The sequence below is a fragment of the Gigantopelta aegis genome, chromosome 9 (genome assembly GCF_016097555.1).
Source record: "Gigantopelta aegis isolate Gae_Host chromosome 9, Gae_host_genome, whole genome shotgun sequence".
Lineage (NCBI taxonomy): Eukaryota > Metazoa > Mollusca > Gastropoda > Neomphalida > Peltospiridae > Gigantopelta > Gigantopelta aegis.
Genome location: NC_054707.1, coordinates 47,362,962 through 47,386,094, shown reverse-complemented (window position 1 = coordinate 47,386,094; position 23,133 = coordinate 47,362,962). Strand labels below are relative to the sequence as shown.

General features: G+C 38.5%; 1 protein-coding gene across 1 annotated transcript in view; it reads left to right on the top strand.

Annotated features, from left to right (window-relative positions):
• The window catches only part of LOC121382345 (polypeptide N-acetylgalactosaminyltransferase 16-like), a 64,170-nt gene that overhangs the window by 27,543 nt on the left and 13,494 nt on the right, over positions 1-23,133 (top strand). Inside the window, exons 3-5 of the mRNA XM_041511931.1 lie at positions 7,119-7,288; positions 14,390-14,491; positions 22,586-22,695. Of these exons, the coding sequence (XP_041367865.1) occupies positions 7,119-7,288; positions 14,390-14,491; positions 22,586-22,695 (382 nt within the window). The remainder of the gene's footprint in view (positions 1-7,118; positions 7,289-14,389; positions 14,492-22,585; positions 22,696-23,133) is intronic.

The following is a 23,133-nucleotide window of genomic DNA, read 5'->3' as shown; positions in this document are numbered from 1 at the left end:
TTTAAGACGAGGAATTCCAACCCAACTGTTTGTCTCATGAAAGTTGGAATTGCTACCTGTCTGTTCGTTACAGGAGGGACAGAACCATTTATCACACAACAGAATATGGTTTTGTCTATCTGGTACGCAAGAGAATGTGGTATCATGATGTAAACATTTCTGTCCTGTGTGAAGTATTCACTAATTCAACAGTGTAAATGTTAGTGCCTTAAAAAAGTAAATTTTACATTTGAAAATCAAGAAAAAGTTGGAATCTGTATGCCATAATGCAATAATATCAATAAATAATATAAATATACATATTTATTTGTTAAACAATATATTAAGTCTTTGATAACATGAATTTCCTGAGGAGTGGGGTTAGCTTTTTGTTTGGGTTGTTGTTGTTGTTTATTTTATTTTATTTTTTTATAATTCTCCTGTTTATTTGGTCACAGTCTCCTTTTGTGCCAAAATGCCAGATTGATGGGTCTGTGAATTATACACAAATACCAAAATCAATAATCAAATTTTAAAGACAAATTATTTCCTGCATCATGTACAGATTTGACAGGAGATACATTGGAGCACTTTTACACACATCTGTTTGAGAAGCTTTTAGGTTCCTTACATATTAGTAAATCCTTCATTTGTGGTCCTCGAAAATCAATTATTAGGAAGAAACGTGCTTGAGCAAAATCCTTTAAATCCGTTGAATTATATATTTTTTTTGTAATTCAGCAGTGAAAACATGCACTGAATTATCTTAATGGTCAGGGCTGTAAATTGTGTAGACGATCTAATTTGACGTTATTGCTCGCATATTCTGTCTGATTGTAAGGGTAATTGACGTGAGCGGGCAGTAATTGACAGCCATGTTTTCTGTAGTATTTTCTCCTGCACACATTCATCATGTTACCTATCATGCATGGCACCATATTTTTGACAGGTCGGCCAACCATGAAATTTTCTTTTGATCGTGGTCGTAATTTCTAATACTGCACACCAGCCGGGCCCGTTGTTGATGTCCATCTTTATTAATAACTTCACATCCCACTTTATGGCTGCAGATATTGCCATGTAGACGTTTTATGGCTAGTTGGAGTGTTTTCGGCTTCATTTGAGAGCAATTCCAACACTTTAAGGGGCTGTAGCATCAAAAATGTTTTACGTTAATTAAGCTCCTGGGAATTTGTAAAGAAAAATGTTTTTAAGTACAATGTATGTAACGTGCACCAAGTTCTTATGAATCTGCACGACGTGTTGTTTTAGTAACGAATAAATATTGTCAGAAAAAATGTTGTTTTACAAAGTCCGAAGGGGGAGATATCATAATGTCAATTTTTATTAAAATTTAAAAATTAACACTGGATTCATCCATCCATCCATCCATCCATGCCTCCTTCCTTCCATCCATTAATTCATCCATCCATTTGTCTATCCTTCCACTCATCTATCCAATCACCCATCACCAAAGTTCTCCATCCATCCATTCGTCTTTATCCTCAATTTTTAATCCCAGTCATTTACCCAACAATATTTGTAGCTAATTTAGGTCATGGTATGTGTTATCCTGAAAATGGGAAAACTTTATCCTATTTAAAAAAACAACATTAATAGCTGTTCTACAACCAGAAAGGATTTGTTCTCTCCTGTAATTATAGAGAGTTCAATTGACGTGCTTTCATCATAGGGTCGAACGATTGGATTTTCCCATCCAAATCAGTGTACCACATCTGTTCTGTTCTATCAGTGGGAAAGTACATATAAAAGATATCTTGCTGCTAACAAACAAATGTAGCAGGAAGTTCCTCTAAGACTATGAATAACAAATTGTAGCAACTGTTTGACATCCAATAGCCGATGATCATCATGATTAATAAATCATTGTGTCCTTAAACAAAACATGTAATTATCACCTGATCATCACCTCATACCAGCTAATTAACAGTGAGCAGGAGTGTCGTTAATAAGGAACATCCTGGATCGTCTCATGCCTGTTTTACCGGTTTCTCTCTGCCTAATATACGACAGGGCTTGATTTGTGATTTCCATAATTAGTTTAATCACCGTTGGCTGACAGTAATAGCTGCATTATATCACAGTTTCTCCTAGCAGTATCTTGTATCCCAAGTTCATGGCTTGTTTTATAGCCATTCGGTAAGTGTTGTTTAACCCGGTTCCTGCAGTCATCATTGATTTGCTTGGAACTCCAGTCCACTCTGGCCCCGAGCACACAGAGATAAGTAACTCTAAGTATTTGTGTGTTTTAGACAGACACGAATTGACAACTGTAGAATATTAAAAGACCATTTGTCATAATCCTTTCATCCTGTGTAATGAGAACAAAAAACTTGCCACAAGTCTGGTCTGTGTAGAGATTGGCTTGATGTATAGATCTGTTGGTGGTGCCAAGGTGGATGTTGTCTCTTTTTTCTGTGATTCTGGATTTTAGTCTCACCAGAGGTATAGGTACATATATCTCACAAGCATTGTTTTTGCATAGATTGAACGACAAAACCGTAATACATGGTCAGGGCTGTATCTCTGCATGATGCAGAGTCGAATGGGCATTTGGCAAAATAGTTGATTCCATGAATCTTTATCTAGTGTCTATAGGAGCCAATGTTTCAGTTAAAAAAAACTTTTAAAAAATGGAATCAACCCTGATTTTACATCATAATTAGGGACCCTTTTTAACATTTCTGATTCAGATTCCAAAAACAATAATAGTATTTTCAGTGGAATGATATTCGTTGGCTGAAATGGTTGTATGATCCATATAGCAGCACTGGCTTCGGTGACTTAATGATCAAGCCATCAACCTGAAGGCTGAGTGTCAAGGGACTCTTTAATATCCCCATATCCTCTGAAAGAAAAAAAGAAAGAAATGTTTTATTTAATGACACACTCAACACATTTTATTTATGTTTATATGGCGTCAGACATATGGGACCACACAGATATTCAGACAGAAACCCGCTTTTGCCACTTCATGGGCTACTCTTTTCGATTAGCAGCAAGGGGTCTTTTATATGCACCATCTCACAGACAGGATAGCATATACCACGGCCTTTGATATACCAGTTGTGGTGCACTGGCTGGAAACAGAAATAGTCCAAATGGCCCACCGATGGGGATCGATCCCACACCGACCGTGCATCAAGCGAGTGTCTTACCACTGGGCTACATCCCCCCCCCCCCATATCCTCTGAAGGTTTAGGCATGCCTACCATAGGCCTGATGACTGATTTTTAGTTGTCAGGCCTAGTTGAAGGCTGGTAGGTACGGGGTTTATATCACAGTACAGCTTCCTACTTACCATGGTTTTTATTGACTCATTTGGGAAGGTGTAAGGCTACTGTACCAATTTCTCCCTCACTAACTACTAACCATTAACTCACTATCCTGGACAAACAGACCCTGTAGCTGAAGTGTATGCCCAGGAAAGCATGCTTCAACTTTAATTGGATGTAAGAGTTAAATCAAGTTAAAGTAAAGATATAGTGGCATGTTGTAACTTAGGGCGTTACCATGTGTATGCCTTTCAATGACTCTCCACCTGTTCAACAGGACTCACTGTTTTAGGGAAGCTGTTACTTTATCCTCCCTGTCACTCTGCCGAGTCTAGTTCAAGGAGAGTAATTTATATCAACCTTTAATAGCTGTGTCAATTTATATAGTATCAGTTCAGTAATGTCTTGTATGGCTCCCCATAATTTAAGTAAGGGGAGCAATTAATCACTCCCCTCAATTTTTTTAATGTTGCGATCTGGTTCAAGTAAATATACATGTGGGAGTTACTTTCCCTTCTTTGCCTCTAATATTGAACCTGTAACAAGAGTTATCTTATGTTAGATGTTATAAAGCAATGTGCTGAGGTGCTGGCTAAGATTAAAGAAATACTCCTTGCCTCATTGCCACAGCAGGTTTCTTCTCATATTCTCTAGGTTGTGTGCCATAATATTCTTATGGTAGACATCTGATGACTGCTGATTAGACAATGTGCTGAGGTACCGTGTGAGATCAGAACAAACATTCCTTTCCTTTTTATCACCTTTCGGGCCCCTTAACATTGTGTCTGTCTTGGAGACAGAAAACTCATATCAGCATGTCGACTGGTTCCCCTATGTTGTATTCACGTAGACTGGTGCCCCATGCTGTGTTCTTTACCACAGCATGTATTCACGAAAATATGAGATTGTTTGAGGGAAGAAATCCAGTTCTCTTGCAGATGGTTTTCTCACATTTTCACATCATTATCCTCTTCATTAACTGTGTGAATTCTGTTCAAAGTGATTTCAGTATTTGTTTTCAAAGTAAATCCCCAGTTCATAAAGTACAGTTTTGCACACATCAAACAAACATCATGTTAATATGCTGGGTGTTACATTTGTTAAGACAAGTACTAAGGAGTTGATTGATTTTTGAGTAATTATTTAATGTGCATTGCTGTTGTAGTCACATGTTGGAGGAGGGACGGGATATAGCCCAGTGGTAAAGCATTCGCTTGATGCATGGTCGGTTTGGGATCGATCCCCGTCAGTGGGCCATTTGGGCTGTTTCTCGCTCCAGCCAGTGCACCACGACTGGTATATCAAAGGTCGTGGTATGTGTTATCCTGTCTGTGGGATGATGCATATAAAAGATCCCTTGCTACTAATTGAAAAGAGTAGCTCATGAAGTGGCGACAGCGGGTTTCTGTCTGAATATCTTTGTAGTCCTTAACCATATGTCTGTCGCCATATAACCATAAATAAAATGTGTTGAGTGCGTCATTAAATAAAACATTTCTTTATTTTTTTCTGTCAGAGGATATGGGATGTTAAAGAGTCCCTTGACACTCAGCCTTCAGGTTGATGGCTTGATCATTAAGTCACCAAGGCCAGTGCTGCTATATGGATCATACAACCATTTCAGCCAACGAATATCATTCCACTGAAAATACTATTATTGTTTTTGGAATCTAGCTTAGTTAGTAGAGTGCTTGCCTCAGGTGCTTTGAGTACAGGATTGAACAGCACTGATGGTCCCATTCTGTATAAAACGATTAACAAAAATAGTAAAAATAAGTATTTAAAGATAGTTTTACCTACAAACACTGTAAAACTAATGGAAGTTTTTTTTTTATTACTTTGTTAAAACAGTTACTGAACTTTAAAAAAACCTTGTTTAATAAAGCAATGATTGAGTACTGGCTGGAATGGACAATTTCCAAATCGGTTTACTAATACAACCTACGATCTTTGTAACAGTTATATATTAAATTTTCTTTCTTATCTGAAACTCATGTTATTTACAATTACTCTATTTTAAACCAGATCAGTCTGGGTATTTTGTACAATTATTAAAGCAAAATGTTAGACAGTTAAGATACTTGACGATATTTGTTCTATCTTGGCTGTCAATTGTTTCCACATCGGTATTATTTGAGTATATACTAGTTAAGCCTAAGAGCATATATATTTGGACAAGTACATCACAAGTAGCTTAATTACCAATCATACAGCCAATATGATCTGCCAGCTTACTAAGGCATCCTCTGGCGCTAGCTCAGCCATTTCGCTCGCAGCAGACGGGCACTGCATGTGTTCACAAAATTAGTTTTACATCCTTACTAATTTCACACCTTGTTGAATACAGGAGTTAATTTGCATGAACATTTTCCTGATATATTCCCCATGGTGCATCTGTCAGTGGGAGACAATATCAGTGTTGATCGGTGCAGTCCGGATCTGCTTCCTGCCAAATCAAGTACATGTGTGGCTGTGTTAGGGTTGATGTCTGTCAACGGCTCTTGGTGTATACACATGAACACTTATGTGACTGTAGCTCAGACCAGTCTCAGTATTATTGTGTTTCACTGTAGGTCTGTCCATCTGTCCATTTGTTCATCCATCCATCTATTCTCTGTGTATTCAGATATATATCCATTCAGCCTATTTGTCCATCCATTTGATCACCCATCCATTTGATCACCCATTCATCCATCCATCGTTCCATCCATCCATCCATCCATCCTTTGATCTCTCCATCTGTCCATCCATGTCCACCCATCTGTTAGTCCACCCATCCATCCATCCAACCATCCATCCATCCATCCATCCATCCATCTATCCATCCTTTCATCTCTCCATCAGTCCATTTCATTTCTCCATCTGTCTGTCCATCCATGTCCACCCACCTGTTACTCCACCCATCTAACCATCCATCCATCCATCCATCTGTCCATCCTTTCACCTCTCCATCTCTGTCCATCTATCTGTCCACCCATCTGTTAGTCCACCCATCCATCCATCTATCAATCCATCTGTCCATCTGTCTATCCTTCCATCTCCATCTTTCTGTCCATCCATCCATCCATCCATCCATCCATCTGTCCATCCTTTCACCTCTCCATCTCTGTCCACCTATCTGTCCACCCATCTGTTAGTCCACCCATCCATCCATCTATCCATCCATCTGTCCATCTGTCTATCCTTCCATCTCCATCTTTCTGTCCATCCATCCATCCATCCATCCATCTGTTAATGTGTTTTATTGTTGATTTGTCCATCCATCCAATGGTTAACCCATCAATCCATCTTATACAGCTGTATGATTCAGGCTATGATTGCAATGTTAATATTCAGACTTCCCTACAATTATAACGGTTTCTTGCTAGAACATTACTGATATGAATCTGTATTTCAATTTCTGTTGTTTTGTTAACTTTTAGCTATAGTATAGATGTAATGTCCGTAACATGTCAGTCCTGCCCAAGGCAAGTGTTATCATCTTGTTCCACAACCATTGAATCTGTATGTTTCTGTTGTTTAACTTTCAGCTGTAGACATGGTGTCCATAACACTTCAGCCCTGTCCAAGGCGAGTGTTATCATATTGTACCGCAATGAATGAATCTGTACGTTTTTATTGTTTAACTTTCAGCTGTAGACATGGTGTCCATAACACTTCAGCCCTGTCCAAGGCGAGTGTTATCATCTTGTTCCGCAATGAATGAATCTGTATGTTTCTGTTGTTTAACTTTCAGCTGTAGACATGGTATCCATAACACTTCAGCCCTGTCCAAGGCGAGTGTTATCATCTTGTTCCACAATGAATGAATTTGTTTTAATGTTTCTGTTGTTTAACTTTCAGCTGTAGACATAATGTCCGTGACACGTCGGTCCTACCCAAGGCAAGTGTTATCATCTCGTTCCACAATGAGGCTCCGTCTGTCCTCCTGCGTACCGTAAGCAGCGTGGTCACCCGGTCGGCGCCGTCACTGCTGCAGGAAGTCATCCTCGTTGACGACAACAGCTCAAAAGGTTACAGTTTGTAATCAGCTTTCAGTTTATACTTGCTTCAGTTTTATGCTCAACTTTATTGTGTTAAAACATTTATTAGCATAAACATATTTAAACTGCATAGAAAAACACTGTATATGTATTCAGAAAGTATCATTTAGGGCTGTTCCACAACTCATTATGGAGGGTGGTTGGGGAATACTGTAACAGGGGACAATATTTTAAAATCTTAGGTAACCGGAAGTCAGTTCACGTGAGTTTTACTTAGGTAACCGATTGTTCGGTTACGTGAATATAGTTCTCATAACCGATGAGTTAGGCCTACCTAATCCTAAAACACTTGAACTATGGTTCTGTGCTATATTGGTGGTTCAAATGTATTTAAAAATATAAACTGATTTTCACTTTCATTACTCATATATGGTACTTTTAATTTTAGAATGTAATTGCTCAACACAATTCTCGTTTCTCGTTCTCGTGATTTTAAAGTTGCGTAACCGACACGCGAATAGAACAAGGGTTCTCGTGAAATATTGTGCCCTGCTGTAATTATTAGTGTTTCTTACACAACCGTTGGTGAGAACCTCATGTGTTAGTTTTGATATCACATACTGTTAACACATATGTGTGATAACAATTTAAAGACATAATAATATTATGCCTGATCCTAGGTGATGACCAGGTCACCAATGCCATATCAAAAAAGCACAATTGAAATTGAAGACTCTGTGACATATAGGTTAACCTAAAATTTATCTCTCTGTGAAGCATACGTAGGGCACTACAAGGGCTAGGGCTATAAATAAGTTTTAGTTTGAAAAGATATTTAAATTTATTTTAAACCTGGTTTTTGGAGATATGTATCTAGGAGACATTGGTGTCTGCTAGATACCATTTATCTTATAACATGTTGTTTAAAATGTATCCAACCCTTTTTGCTCATTAGATATGTTTTGAAACAACTTCTTGTCAGATAAATGGTATCTAACGGCCACACATGTAGTATTCTCTATCTGTCTAGGGGACCTGCTGTAATGTTTTCTCTGTATATACTTGCACATTGTTTAAATCAAATTTTATTTTCTAGGTATTAGGTATACAAAAGAGTTATCTTTAACCCTATGACATATGATGATTTCAGGAACACAGCTTATTGATGCATTAGCCCCTCCCTGAAAATGAATGCACTACTGTTGTCAAAGCAACACAACAAAGCTATATTTGTGTCCGGTAAAAATATAAATTGTAAGAGCAATAACACCCCCACCTCAAATAAACCTAACAACCCAGAAATATGTAATGAATTACTTGTTTATGATTTTTAATCTGTATGAAACACTGGTGCACAAACTCCTCTCTTATGTTCTCTCCACTTAAGAAAACAAATAAATGACAACCAAGACATATATAATGAATTGATTATTTTTGATTAGTTTTAAGACCTACAGTATATGACAAAATTGTATATAACACTGTGCACAGAAATGCAGAAAGATATAAAGAATTCATTATTTTTGTTTCAAAAGCCAGACAAGAAAGCTGTCCCAAACCCCTCCCTCTCCCCAAAGAAAACAGATGACTGCAGAAAAAAAGTTAGTTTGTTTTGTTTAACAACACCACTAGAGCACATTGATTTATTAATGATTGGCTTTTGGATGTCAATCATATAATCTTAGAAAGGAACCCCACTACATGTTTCCATTAGTAGCAAAGCATTTTTTTATAATATGCACCATCCCATAGACAAGATAGCACATACCATGGCCTTTGATATACCAGTCCTGATGCACTGCCTGGATTGAGAAATAGCCTAAATAGCTGACTGCGCATCAAGCAAGCACTTTACCACTGGGTTACGTCCCAGCCAAATGACGATGGAGATCTATAACGAATTCATTGTTTTTAAAACCACATCTAAGAGCTGCAGTGTGTCTGTAGAAAGTATCAACCGTGGGTAACCACAGGGGAGTCCTGCATGCTTTTGAAAAGCAATACGGAACTTCACACATGCATTAACGAGGATTCTGGCACTATGGAGTATACATTACTCGGAGGCATGTGCATCAATATTGTTTCTGTTTGGGAATGTGTGCGCACATTTCATGAGCAAGCAGTGTGTATGGAAGTCCAACACACAGAATCATTAACACATTGCTCAAATCATTTTCTACCCAAACAAACACTGGCAGTATGCAGGGAAGTCCTTTAAATTGCGTGGCAGCTGAAAAAACATATTTCTCACCAGTCGTAATGATCAATTCGCTATGAGTAGTTGGAGCCAAGCATGTACATTAAAACACAAAATGGGGATGATTAAAGCTTTTGGAGATAGGTGCTATGTTTTTAATTGTGTATTTTGAAGGCATTCAATTTTCATTATGTTTATAGAAGGTGGACATATTCTTAACATTTATTCTATGTTGTGTTCATTGTCTTGGGGGGAAAAAAAGTGTGTAATAATCCATATGTTATGAATTATAAATACATTTACATTAAAAAACAATAGTGTAGCCAAATTACCGATTTACAAGGTTTTTTTTGTTGGTTTTTTTTTGTTGGGGGGGGGGGGGGTTCAGTTTTTGTTTTCTTCTAAGTTTCTATCATGTTTTTACTATTTGTATATTCTGTATACAATAAGTTTTGGTTATATCTTTAAAAGATTATGATATTTACATAAAGCTTCTTTTTTAGTATTTAAAAAAATTAAAGTAATTTTTGTTTTCTTTACATTTCTGTATCAGATTATGATAATAGTACTAGACTAAATAACAGTTACTTATGATAACAAACATGATCTCATCACTTTGTTTTAGCAGCTGCAATAACATGTAAGTGTCTAACTGGTATCAGCATTTGAAATTCACACACTTCTGTTATGGGCTAGAGTATTAGACGTGGTCTGCAGCTTAAGAATACTCCTTTTAATTAGGGTCTGTGTGTATGTGTGTGGGGTGGGAGTGGGAATGGGGTGGGGGAGCAGCTCAGTGATAGAATACCCACCTGAGGTGATCGGATTAATCACTCTTGGTGACCTCAGATTTTCATTATCCCAGTCACTTTACTACTACTTGTAATCAAAGGCTGTGGTATGTACTATCCGGTCTGTGGGAAATTGAATAAAGAAAGCGATCCATTGCTACTTTTTGTAAAACAGGGCTATGTGGTGACAGCAGAACTGGAATAATAAATAACTTAGTGATTCCACCAAGAAAAAAAGTAAAGTTTGTTTTATTTAACGACGCCACTAGAGCACATTGATTTTTTATCTTATCATCGGCTATTGGACGTCAAACATATGGTCATTCTGACACTGTTTTTTAGAGGAAACCTGCTGTCGCCACATAAGCTACTCTTTTATGACAGGCAGCAAGGGATCTTTTATTTGCACTTCCCACAGGCAGGATAGCACAAATCATGGCCTTTGTTGAACCAGTTATGGATCACTGATCGGTGCAAGTGGTTTATTGAGCATTGTGGAGCACTCACTCGGTTTGGATTCGGTATCTGGATTAAAAATCCCATGCCTCGACTGGTATCCGAACCCAGTACCTACCAGCCTGTAGACTGATGGCCTTAACCACGACGCCACCGAGGCGGGTCGATTCCACCAAGAAGGCAGATAGTTTCCTCTCTCTCACACCAAACAACTCATCATCATATCTACTCTGAACAGACAATGTATTTATTAACCAATATGACAGGATTTAGCTCAGTCAGTTGAGTGCTCGCTTGAGGTGCTTGTGTCACAGGATCGAACCACCTCGGTGGATCCATTCAACTGACTGGCTTTTTTCTCATTCCAACCAGTGCACCACAATTGGTCAACAGCCATGGTATGTGCTGTTCTGTCTGTGGGAAAGTACATACGAAAGATCCCTTGCTGCATTCAGGGCTAGCTCTGGGTGAGCAAAACACTTCGCCAAATTATCTTTAAATATGCAAAATCCACTGTTATTTTTCAACAAAATCCACTGTTATTTTTCAACAAAATCCACTGTTATTTTTCAACAAAATCCACTGTTATTTTTTAACAAAATCCACTGTTAATTTTCAACAAAATCCACTGTTAATTTTCAACAGAATACCAATTATTACATGAAATGTTTTCGCCAAATAAAAATAAAACTCGCCAGTTGTTTCTGAAATTCGCAATTGGCGAATTTGGCGAGTGGCAGAGCTAGCCCTGTGCATTAGTAAATATATAGCGGGTTTCCTCTGATGACTACGTGCCAGAATTACCAAATGTGCTCTAGTGGTGTCATTAAAGAAAACAAACTTTTATTACCAATATGGTTAAAAACAAAGTGTAGTGTCCCATTAGAACGGCAAGTGGGACATAACACTTTGACGTCACACAATGACATCGTACAATTGGCATAGTACAACCTTACAGGAACATCAGCCAGATGAATTCAGTGATATAAATCAAAACTGATTATGGGGAATAAAAAGGATACTGAACTCACTGCATTTTGTATCATGTTTATGTCCCTCGTGAAATATTTTTTTATTATCACTTGCTAAAGCTTGTGACAGTTGAAAATTATTTCACTTGGAACATAAACTTGTTTAATATCCTATATATAGGCAGCAAAATTGTATGCTTGAACCTAGTTACTAACAGCATGAAAACAAGTTATATCATTAACAGCATACAAACCTCAGACAGATAACTCATGATTAGAAACCAATATGTCACAGATTATAAAAACACATTTCAAATTATTCTTGTTGATCACATGTTAATCATTATTCATGAATGAAATCTTTGAAAGTTTTGTGGGTTTTTTGGTTGTTGAAGAAGTTATCATTCAAATACAGTATAATTATGACAGTCTTGCACTTAATGTTTTACATATGATGTTTTCCCAATTGGAGAGGTTTTCTGTCAAAATAACAGATTCAGAAAAACCAACCCCAAATGAGCTAAAGCTGACTTTAAGTGTGTGGTGAAAACACATCTGTTTGGCACATTTTTTCCTGCTTGTGTTTCACAGGATGTTATTGTACATGAACCTCTGGGTAACTTGTCATTTTTTTAAAGAAAGAAAAATGACTTAGTAACAGAAATTAGCAACTGATTTCAAAAATAGATGTGTGATTTTTTTTCTTTCTTTTTTTGCTAAACTAGTTTTAGCCAATGATGTCTTTTTATCTGGAATAACTCCAAGTTGCTAGCTACATATTTATTCAGAACTTCTAATAAAAAAAGAAAGAAATGTTTTATTTAACGATGCACTCAACACATTTTATTTACGGTTATATGGTGTCAGACATATGGTTAAGGACCACACAGATATTGAGAGAGGAAACCCAAAGGAAATGGTTTATTTAACGACGCACTCAACACATTTTATTTATGGTTACCAGTATATGGCATCGGCCATATGGTTAAGGACCACATAGATATTGAGGGAGGAAACCTGCTACTCTTTTCAGTTAGCAGCAAGGGATCTTTTATATGCACCATCCCACAGACAGGATAGTACATACCAGTGTTCTAGCTAGATTTAAGGAGGGCAGGGTGCTCACTTATTATTAGGGCACTTTCTGCGGGAATAATTGTTTATGAAGGCAGTAATTTATGTACCATAACCGAAAAAAAATTTAACGACCCAAAAACGTAACAAAATGTGAAAATTAATAATATGCTAATTAATAATATAGGGTTGATAAATAATACAACAGTTCTAGAGATGCACTGCTGGACATACACTGGTCAGTTTCATAGTTAATATCTTTGGGTTCTAGTATGATACCACGGCCTTTGATATACCAGTCGTGGTGTACTGGCTGGAACGAGAAATAGCCCAATGGGCCCACCAACGGGGATCGATCCCAGACTGACCGCGCATCGAGCAAGCACTGTACCACTGGGCTACATCCCGCCCCAACTTCTAATAAGGTAAAATGGTTAACATTTATTCCAGTCAGTTAGGGAATGGAATCAGAAATGAATACCAGGTATTTGTTTAGCGACATGCACCTCAAAAAGCTTTTACGGTTAACTTTATAATAAACCTATGAACTACATGTATGAGCTAAACAGTTTCAATTTATTTTTCTGTATGCAAGTACTTTGTATTCACAATAATAAGCAAAAAGTGTTATTCCTACTTCCTATTTTTTTTTCTTATTGCTGCAAGACCGGCCTCGGTGGCATCGTGGTTAGGCCATCGGCCTACAGGCTGGTAGGTACTGGGTTTGGATCCCAGTCGAGGCATGGGATTTTTAATCCAGATACCGACTCCAAACCCTGAGTGAGTGCTCTGCAAGGCTCAATGGGTAGGTGTAAACCACTTGCACCGACCAGTGATCCATAACTGGTTCAACAAAGGCCATGGTTTGTACTATCCTGCCTGTGGGAAGTGCAAATAAAAGATCCCTTGCTGCTAATCGGAAAGAGTAGCCCATGTAGTGGCGACAGCGGGTTTCCTCTCAAAATCGGTGTGGTCCTTAACCATATATCTGACATCATATAACCATAAATAAAATGTGTTGAGTGCGTCGTTAAATAAAACATTTCTTTCTTTCTTTTATTGCTACAAAGAATCTTGCAAAATACCTACATTAAATGTTCTAAACTTTATCCAAAAACAGGGCAGGGACATGGCCCATTTGTAAAGCACTCCCCTGGTGTGCAGTCATCTAGGATTGATCTCTGTCAGTGGGATCATCAGGCTATTTCTCGTTTTAGTCAGTGCACCACGACTGGTATATCAAAGGCTGTGGGATGGGGCATATAAAAGATACCTTGCTACTAATGGGGAATATGTAGTTGGTTTTCTCTCTAATACTATATGTCAGCATTACCATATGCCTGACATTCAGTAGCTGATGATTAATAAGTCAGTGTGCTCTAGTGGTGTTGTTAAACAAAACAAACTTTTAACTTTTTATCCAAAAACAAGAATACCTTATTTTTTAAAGAAATAATTCCACAGTATGCTTTAATATTAGAAACTATACTGTCAAAGAAACTACATGCAATGTAGTATATTTTTTTTATCAGTTCTTTAAAATACATGTATTCATATTCCTCATATCCAATAAATCACTTGAAACTGTATAACCTTGTTTAACCTTTCCGAAGGATTACAGTATTTCTCCATTATGTTCCAGGTGCTGTAGACCGGTCGTTTGAAGATGCTCTTCGACTCTGGCCAAAGGTGAAGTTGGTGCGGACATCGCGACGCGAGGGGCTTGTACGAGCACGACTCTTCGGTGAGTGTCTGACTCATCACGTACTTCTCTGTAATTAACAATTCGCCCGCGGCCAATTTATTTCTTTTCCGCATCCTCATTACCAATGCTGTATCTAATTTTCTATTGATTTGGGATGTTCTGATCAAAGCGTTTCAATCAATTAACGCGTCAATAAGTTCTCAGCATGGTTTCTCGGTGTGGCCGTCACTCGTGCTGGGTGATGAGGCCGGGGGATGAAGGATTATTTTGTTAATCGTGTTATAGTGCTTAATGATGGACTTGTCAGCTTTCATCTCACAGAAATCAGTTTGTAGCCTTGTCACGTCCTTTGTCCCCCACCATCACCCGATAAAGAAGGGGGAAAAAATGTCAATAAAAGATTGAGGGTTGGATTATTTTGTGTGGAATGGGTTTTTCCTCTCTCTCTCTCTCTCTCTCTCTCTCTCTCTCTCTCTCTCTCTCTCTCTCTCTCTCTCTCTCTCTCTCTCTCTCTCTCTCTCAAGTTGGAGGTTTTAAAGATTTTAGATTAATTTCAGTCCCTCGACTTAATATATTTGTAAAAAGTAATTTTATTTAAAGTTATAGTGTGTTTCTGAAACAAATGGCATGTATTTCAGGAAAAAGAAAAGTATATGTGTTTATTGTTAATATACTGAAACTAGAATGTAGCCAATGAATTTTTGTGCTGGGTTTGTTAAAGGGATTTACCCTAGTTTCAACCCATGAAAATTAAGACTAAGTGTAGTTAATCTACAAACCTCTGACACATTTGGATAAAGTTAAAATTGTGTACAACATGAGTCTGTGACTTTGAAATGGTGAAATACCCTCTAAAAATAAAATAAACTCTACTCCATAACTGTTACTTCTCAGATGCATGTGCATTTTTAAAAATACAAGAAATTCATTTTGTGATAGTAAAAACACCAGGATGACAAAAAAAACTTTGAATGTATGGAAGTTGATAATCTAAACAATAAAATCTAAGTAAAGTATGATTTAAGTTATCAAAAACAGTTATAATAGTCAAAAATATGCATTAGTGTTTAAAAACTAGGGTATGTCCGTTTAAACATTCATTGATTCATTCAATCACTCAATCACACTGCTCACTCACTCACTCATTCATTGATTCATTCAATCACTCAATCACACTGCTCACTCACTCACTCATTCTGAAACTATAGTATCAGATAAACTTGAACTTTCTGTTTTACTGAGAGGAATTTAAACTTAATGACAACTTTAGATTTAGAGAACTTGTTAATTATACCACTGACGTTTTAATATAACAAGGGCAGAGTATTGGTTGATGAAATGGGAAGAGGAGAATGTGTATGGCCAGGGGATGGTGAACTCAGACCCAGCAAGCAAGGAGACTAATAGAGGGCCTTTGTATTGATTTTTAAAATTTAGTTTTAAAAAGTTAATTTTTTAAGAGGAGTTTTCAGCAAGATCTAAAGCTTTTTAATTTTTTAATTTTTATTATATGAAAAATCTACGTATGTGTGTGTGCTTGCATGTCAGTTTTGTTTAGCGGAATAAATGCAGGATCCTTAGATTTTCTTCTTGAGCTGCCTCTGGCTACACTGAAACAGATTAATTTTTAATTGACATGTCCGGTCATCACAGCTGTACATGTGTTACATAGCTGATCCAATTTGGCATTATTTAATTTTCTTGAATTTCTTCCAAAATTTACTGATGGAGTTAATTTACTTTTATTGCTCATGTTTGAGATTGGGTCCAAATGAAATTACTGTAACTGATTGCGCAATGCAGCCATTAACCCTTACGTCGTTGTCGGTAACCAGAAAATATTCCTGGGGGAGGAACATTCATTTAGTAATTGGTGTGAAGTGGGCAATTTAAATATTAGCAGCAGTGAACAAAGTTAATATGCATTAAAATAGTGTTAATACTCTCCTTCCTTCCCCCAAATATAAAAAAAAGAAGTTAAAAAACACACCAAAACCTCCCCAGACAAACACAACAAAACAAAACTGTTTTAAGAATCCTCCATAGATTTTGGGCGAGTGTTGATAACAATTAACGTTTATGCATTATTTATGAAAATGTGTGTATTTTTACAGTCTACAGATGTTTAGAATAAATTCATAATGTTCTTTGTTTGTGCATATTATGGTTATTGTATGTTTTGTGTTAATATGTATATGTGGAGATGGAGAGAGAGAGAGAGAGAGAGAGAGAGAGAGAGAGAGAGAGGGAGAGGGAGAGAGGGAGAGGAGGGGGAGGGTGGAGAGAAAGAGAGAGAGAGAGAGAGAGAGAGAGAGAGAGAGAGAGAGAGAGAGAGAGAGGGAGGGAGGGAGGGAGGGTGGAGAGAAGAGAGAGAGAGAGAGAGAGAGAGAGAGAGTGTGAGAGTGAGGAGGGAGGGAGAGAGAGTATATGATATTTGGCAGTATCATTGTACATGTAATAATTATCAAGTTCACACATTTGTTTTAATCTCAGAAAATCAGTCAGTCTGGTATTACATGTAAACAAAAAACCATAATATTTCAAGTAATATTTCTGTGAAGTTTTTCTCTATGAATCATGTTTCTTTATTTCACTGCATGTGAAAAACCTTTAATAATGGCCGAACCCTGTATAGATTTGACATGTTGTATTTTTGTTCTATTGATTATGAAGATGTCTCATTGAAATTGAATTAAACTCCATTATTTGCATTAGAACAGTTTTTGCATGACAATTTGTGAATGACAATAGTTGAGTCATCGACGGGGACCTCATCTCCCAGATTACTTCCCGTCATTAGGTTATTTCACTGGCGCAGCTTAACAAACACAAGTGCTCAGGTCGTGTGTGTGTGTGTGTGTGTGTGTGTGTGTGTCTGTGTGTGTGTGTGTGTTTGTCAGGTTGTGTGCACGGCAGGTTATCTGCGGCAGTGTGTGTGTGGTAGGTTGTGTGTGAGGCAGGTTATCTTGTTGTCAGGTTGTGTGCACGGCAGGTTGTGTGTGTGTGTCAGGTTGTGTGCACGGCAGGTTGTGTGTGTGTGTCAGGTTGTGTGCACGACAGGTTGTGTGTGTGTCAGGTTGTGTGCACGGCAGGTTGTGTGTGTGTCAGGTTGTGTGCACGACAGGTTGTGTGTGTGTCAGGTTGTGTGCAGGGCAGGTTGTGTGTGTGTGTCAGGTTGTGTGCACGGCAGGTTGTGTGTGTGTCAGGTTGTGTGCACGACAGGTTGTGTGTGTGTCAGGTTGTGTGCACGGCAGGTTATGTGTGTGTCAGGTTGTGTGCATGGCAGGTTGTGTGTGTGTCAGGTTGTGTGCACGACAGGTTGTGTGTGTGTCAGGTTGTGTGCACGGCAGGTTGTGTGTGTGTGTCAGGTTGTGTGCATGGCAGGTTATCTGTTTGGCAGTCTGTGTGTGTCAGGTTGTGTGCATGGCAGGTTGTGTGTGTGTCAGGTTATGTGCATGGCAGGTTGTGTGTGTGTCAGGTTCTGTGTGTGTCAGGTTGTGTGCATGGCAGGTTGTGTGCATGGCAGGTTATCTGTGCGGCAGTGTGTGTATGGCAGGTTGTGTGTGTGTCAGGTTGTGTGCAGGCAGGTTATCTGTGCGGCAGTGTGTATGTCAGGTTGTGTGCATGGCAGGTTGTGTGCATGGCAGGTTATCTGTGCGGCAGTGTGTGTATGGCAGGTTGTGTGTGTGTCAGGTTGTGTGCATGGCAGGTTATCTGTGCGGCAGTGTGTGTATGGCAGGTTGTGTGTGTGTCAGGTTGTGTGCATGGCAGGTTATCTGTGCGGCAGTGTGTGTATGGCAGGTTGTGTGTGTGTGTCAGGTTGTGTGCATGGCAGGTTATCTGTGCGGCAGTGTGTGTATGGCAGGTTGTGTGTGCTGCAGGTTGTGTTTGTGGCAGGTTGTGTGTATGGCAGGTTTTGTGAGCACGGAAGGTTGTGTGCACAGCAGGTTGTGTGTGCGGCAGGTTGTGTGCACAGCAGGTTGTGTGTGCGGCAGGTTGTGTGCACAGCAGGTTGTGTGTGTGGCAGGTTGTGTGTGCGGCAGGTTGTGTGCACAGCAGGTTGTGTGTGGCAGGTTGTGGAACATCTGTAGGCTGTGTTGTATTTGAACTGTTATGAAACTTCTTTGTACACCCAGACACACCTTGGTTGTCAACATCTTTCAAGTTAAAAGTTTCTTTTATTTTATGACATAAATGTATTGAGCACATTGATTTATGATTTATACTTACTTTAAGTTATGAAAGTCCACATGCATCTTTGACATCTATGTAAATTATGAGTTAAAGTTAAAGTTTGTTTAACAACATTACTGGTGCACATTGATTTATTAATCATTGGCTATTAGATGTCAAACATTTGGTAATTCTGACCTATAATCTTACAGGAAACATACTACATTTTTTCATTAATAGCAAGGTATCTGTTATATGCACCATCCCACAGACAAAACAGCCTTTGATATACATTCTGTGGTTCTGTGCAGCAGAATACTATGCAAATAACCAATTTATGCTATAAACCAATATGCAATTAAGTGGATTTGACTGTACCAGTTGTAGGGCACTGATTACAACAAGAAAAACCGGTGAACCCACAACTGGTGTAATGAAGGCTGTGGTATGTACTATCCTGTCTGGGATGGTGCATATAAAAGAATAGCCCATGAAGTGGCAACAGTGGGTTTCGTCTCTCAGTATCTGTGTGGTTAAATAAAACATTTCCTTCCTTACAATAAGAAAAACTCCAATCAGAGAATGGATCAACAGAGGGGATTTGATACTTGAGGCTCCAGCTAGAGATCCCACCTCATGACCATTGTGTCAGACTGTCTGAAAAGCAGGGTTAGATCCCACCTCATGACCATTGTGTCAGACTGTGTGGAAAGCAGGGTTAGATCCCACCTCATGACCATTGTGTCAGACTGTCTGGAGAGCAGGACCAGTTCCCACCTCGTGACCAATGTGTCAGACTGTCTGGAAAGCAGGGCTAGATCCCACCTCGTGACCATTGTGTCAGACTGTCTGGAAAGCTGGGCTAGATCCCACCTCATGACCATTGTGTCAGACTGTCTGGAAAGCAGGGCTAGATCCCACCTCATGACCATTGTGTCAGACTGTCTGGAAAGCTGGGCTAGATCTCACCTCATGACCAATGTGTCAGACTGTCTGGAAAGCAGGGTTAGATCCCACCTCATGACCATTGTGTCAGACTGTCTGGAAAGCTGGGTTAGATCCCACCTCATGACCATTGTGTCAGACTGTCTGGAAAGCAGGGCTAGATCTCACCTCATGACCATTGTGTCAGACTGTCTGGAAAGCAGGGCTAGATCCCACCTCGTGACAATGTGTCAGACTGTCTGGAAAGCTGGGCTAGATCTCACCTCATGACCAATGTGTCAGACTGTCTGGAAAGCAGGGTTAGATCCCACCTCATGACCATTGTGTCAGACTGTCTGGAAAGCAGGGCTAGATCTCACCTCATGACCATTGTGTCAGACTGTCTGGAAAGCAGGGCTAGATCCCACCTCATGACCATTGTGTCAGACTGTCTGGAAAGCAGGACTAGATCCCACCTCATGACCATTGTGTCAGACTGTCTGGAAAGCTGGGCCAGATCCCACCTCGTGACCATTGTGTCAGACTGTCTGGAAAGCTGGGCCAGATCCCACCTCGTGACCATTGTGTCAGACTGTCTGGAAAGCTGGGCTAGATCCCACCTCATGACCATTGTGTCAGACTGTCTGGAAAGCAGGGCTAGATCCCACCTCATGACCATTGTGTCAGACTGTCTGGAAAGCAGGGCTAGATCCCACCTCGTGACAATGTGTCAGACTGTCTGGAGAGCAGGACCAGATCCCACCTCATGACCAATGTGTCAGACTGTCTGGAGAGCAGGACCAGTTCCCACCTCATGACCAATGTGTCAGACTGTCTGGAGAGCAGGACTAGATCCCACCTCATGACCAATGTGTCAGACTGTCTGGAAAGCTCTGGACCAAACTGTCTGGGCTGACCAGACTGTCCCATCCACCTCATGACCATTGTGTCAGACTGTCTGGAAAGCAGGACTAGATCTCACCTCATGACCATTGTGTCAGACTGTCTGGAAAGCAGGGTTAGATCCCACCTCATGACCTTTGTGTCAGACTGTCTGGAAAGCAGGGTTAGATCCCACCTCATGACCTTTGTGTCAGACTGTCTGGAAAGCAGGGTTAGATCCCACCTCATGACCTTTGTGTCAGACTGTCTGGAAAGCAGGGTTAGATCCCACCTCGTGACCTTTGTGTCAGACTGTCTGGAAAGCAGGGTTAGATCCCACCTCATGACCTTTGTGTCAGACTGTCTGGAAAGCAGGCTAGGTCCCACCTCATGACCTTTGTGTCAGACTGTCTGGAAAGCTGGACTAGCTCTGGGTTTATAGAACATTTTGATACATTATCTATAAGACATTTCATAAAGACTGAGTTATTTTTTAGCAAACTATCAATCATTACATGCAATTATTTCACCAAATTAAAATAAAATTTGCATATTGTTTCTAAAATTGCAATTTAGCAAAGTTGGCGAGTGGTACAGCCAATCCTGGGAAAGAGGAGTAAAATTTATTGAACTGTGTGTAGTATAAATTGTGTTTTTCATTAAATTTATTTAGGTAAGTATTGTTTGTAAAAAAAAATTGTAAATTTAACAATGTATAACAGTTACAAGTTTAAAAAAAATTGCATAGTCTAGTTGCAATGCGATTTTTATCCTAAATTTGTGACTGTTAATGGTATACATCAATAAATTGACAAAAAATCACAAACTATTCTTATAATTACAAATAACACAATTTATTTAGTTAAAAATACACATAAATCTGTTCCATACATCCTTTTTATGGCCTGTTTTACATAATGTCGTCCCATTTGACATAATGACAGAATTTTTTAAGGTTTATCAAAGGTTTTCTTCAGTTTCTTTAAAAGTTTGTAATTATATAATAAAAAAAAATAAAAAAAATAAAAGGTATATTCATTTTGTATTGACTATAAAACTGTAGCATTTTTATTTCCTGCTGATAAAAGTTATTAATGTTGATAACATGCAGTTTGTAATTATATAATAACAAAAATTCAAGCTAAAAGATATATTCATTTTGTATTGACTATAAAACTGTAGCATTTTTATTTTCTGCTAATAAAAGTGATTAATGTTGAGAACAATGACAGCTGTGTTGTGTTTTCACTCGCCACAACAACCACATCATATTTGCTAAACAACTGATCAAGATTTTACAGCTGGCTTTTACACAGCGCATTCCCATAAAACAATTGATTTCACTTGTTTATGATTGATTTACGACCTGTCGACTGACTCTGACTCCATAGGGGCTGGGTAATTACATGCAATACCGCAAACATTTTACTGTTTGCTTCTTTTTTTATGTTATTAATGTTCTGAGAATAAACAAATTTGTTGAGTCAATAATATTAATAATGTCACTAACTCAAACAGTATTATATAATGGAATAGGAAAGTTAATTTTTTATTTGGAGGGAACAGATTTCACTCGGGAGAGAATATTAGTTTCATGAAAACATTTGCAATTCATTATATGAAGTCCAGAAAGAAACCGTTACATACAGGTCGAAATATGGGTATGACAGAGGCATATGGTAGTGTCTAGGGTGTGGGGACAAGGGGCAGTAAAAGAAAATTAAGATAGGTAAAAAGCAATTTTAAACTGCTCCATTTGCCCTCTCCCCCCATTTATGAGGTTTACAATGTACAATAAATTAATCTTCTTTAGTAACGAATGGGATCTAGCCCAGTTGGCAAGGTTTTTGGCCTGAGGTGCTTGGGTTGAAGGATCAAATCCCTTTAGTGGACCCATTCTCTGATTGAATTTTTTCCATCCCAATCAGTGCCGTACAACCAATATATCGAAGGCATTGGTATGTGTTGTCTTTTCTGTGGGAAAGTGCATATAAAAACATTTCCTTGCTGCTAACGGAAAAATGTAAAGGATTTTTCTCTGACATGTCACCATGACCAAATGTTAGACGTCCAATAGCTGGCAACTAATAAATCAATGTGCTGTAATGGGATCATTAAACAAAAAAAACATTTTTAAATTTCTTTATTTTCCAGGTGCATCGCAAGCGACTGGCTCTGTTCTTGTGTTCCTCGACTCACACTGTGAGTGTAATACTCACTGGTTGGAACCTCTGCTGCAGGCAGTGTTCAACGACAAGAAAAAGGTAAAAATGCAAGATTCCATGTCAAAATATAAGTAATGAAATAATGTTTTAAAAATTCCCCATCATTTGTTCATTGTAGATTTATAAGTAATAATTGACATAATATCAGTTCTTTTTCAAAGGAAAGACCTGTTTTCATCATTCCAACTGCTGTTTCTTGTTTTTTATGTCAAAGGCAGTGATATGTACTTTTCTGTTTTTCAAAAGTGCATACAAAAGATCCAGTGACACTGTTGATAATATAGAATAGTCACATGGTGGTTTTAGGATTTCTTCAGAACACACTGTACTGTAGACCATTCGTCAAAATACACTCTCTAGACCAAGTGTCAAAATGCTCTCTAGACCAAGTGTCTAAACACATTATTATAGAACAAGTGTCTAAACACATTATTATAGACCAAATGTCAAAATACTTTCTAGACCATTTGTCAAAAC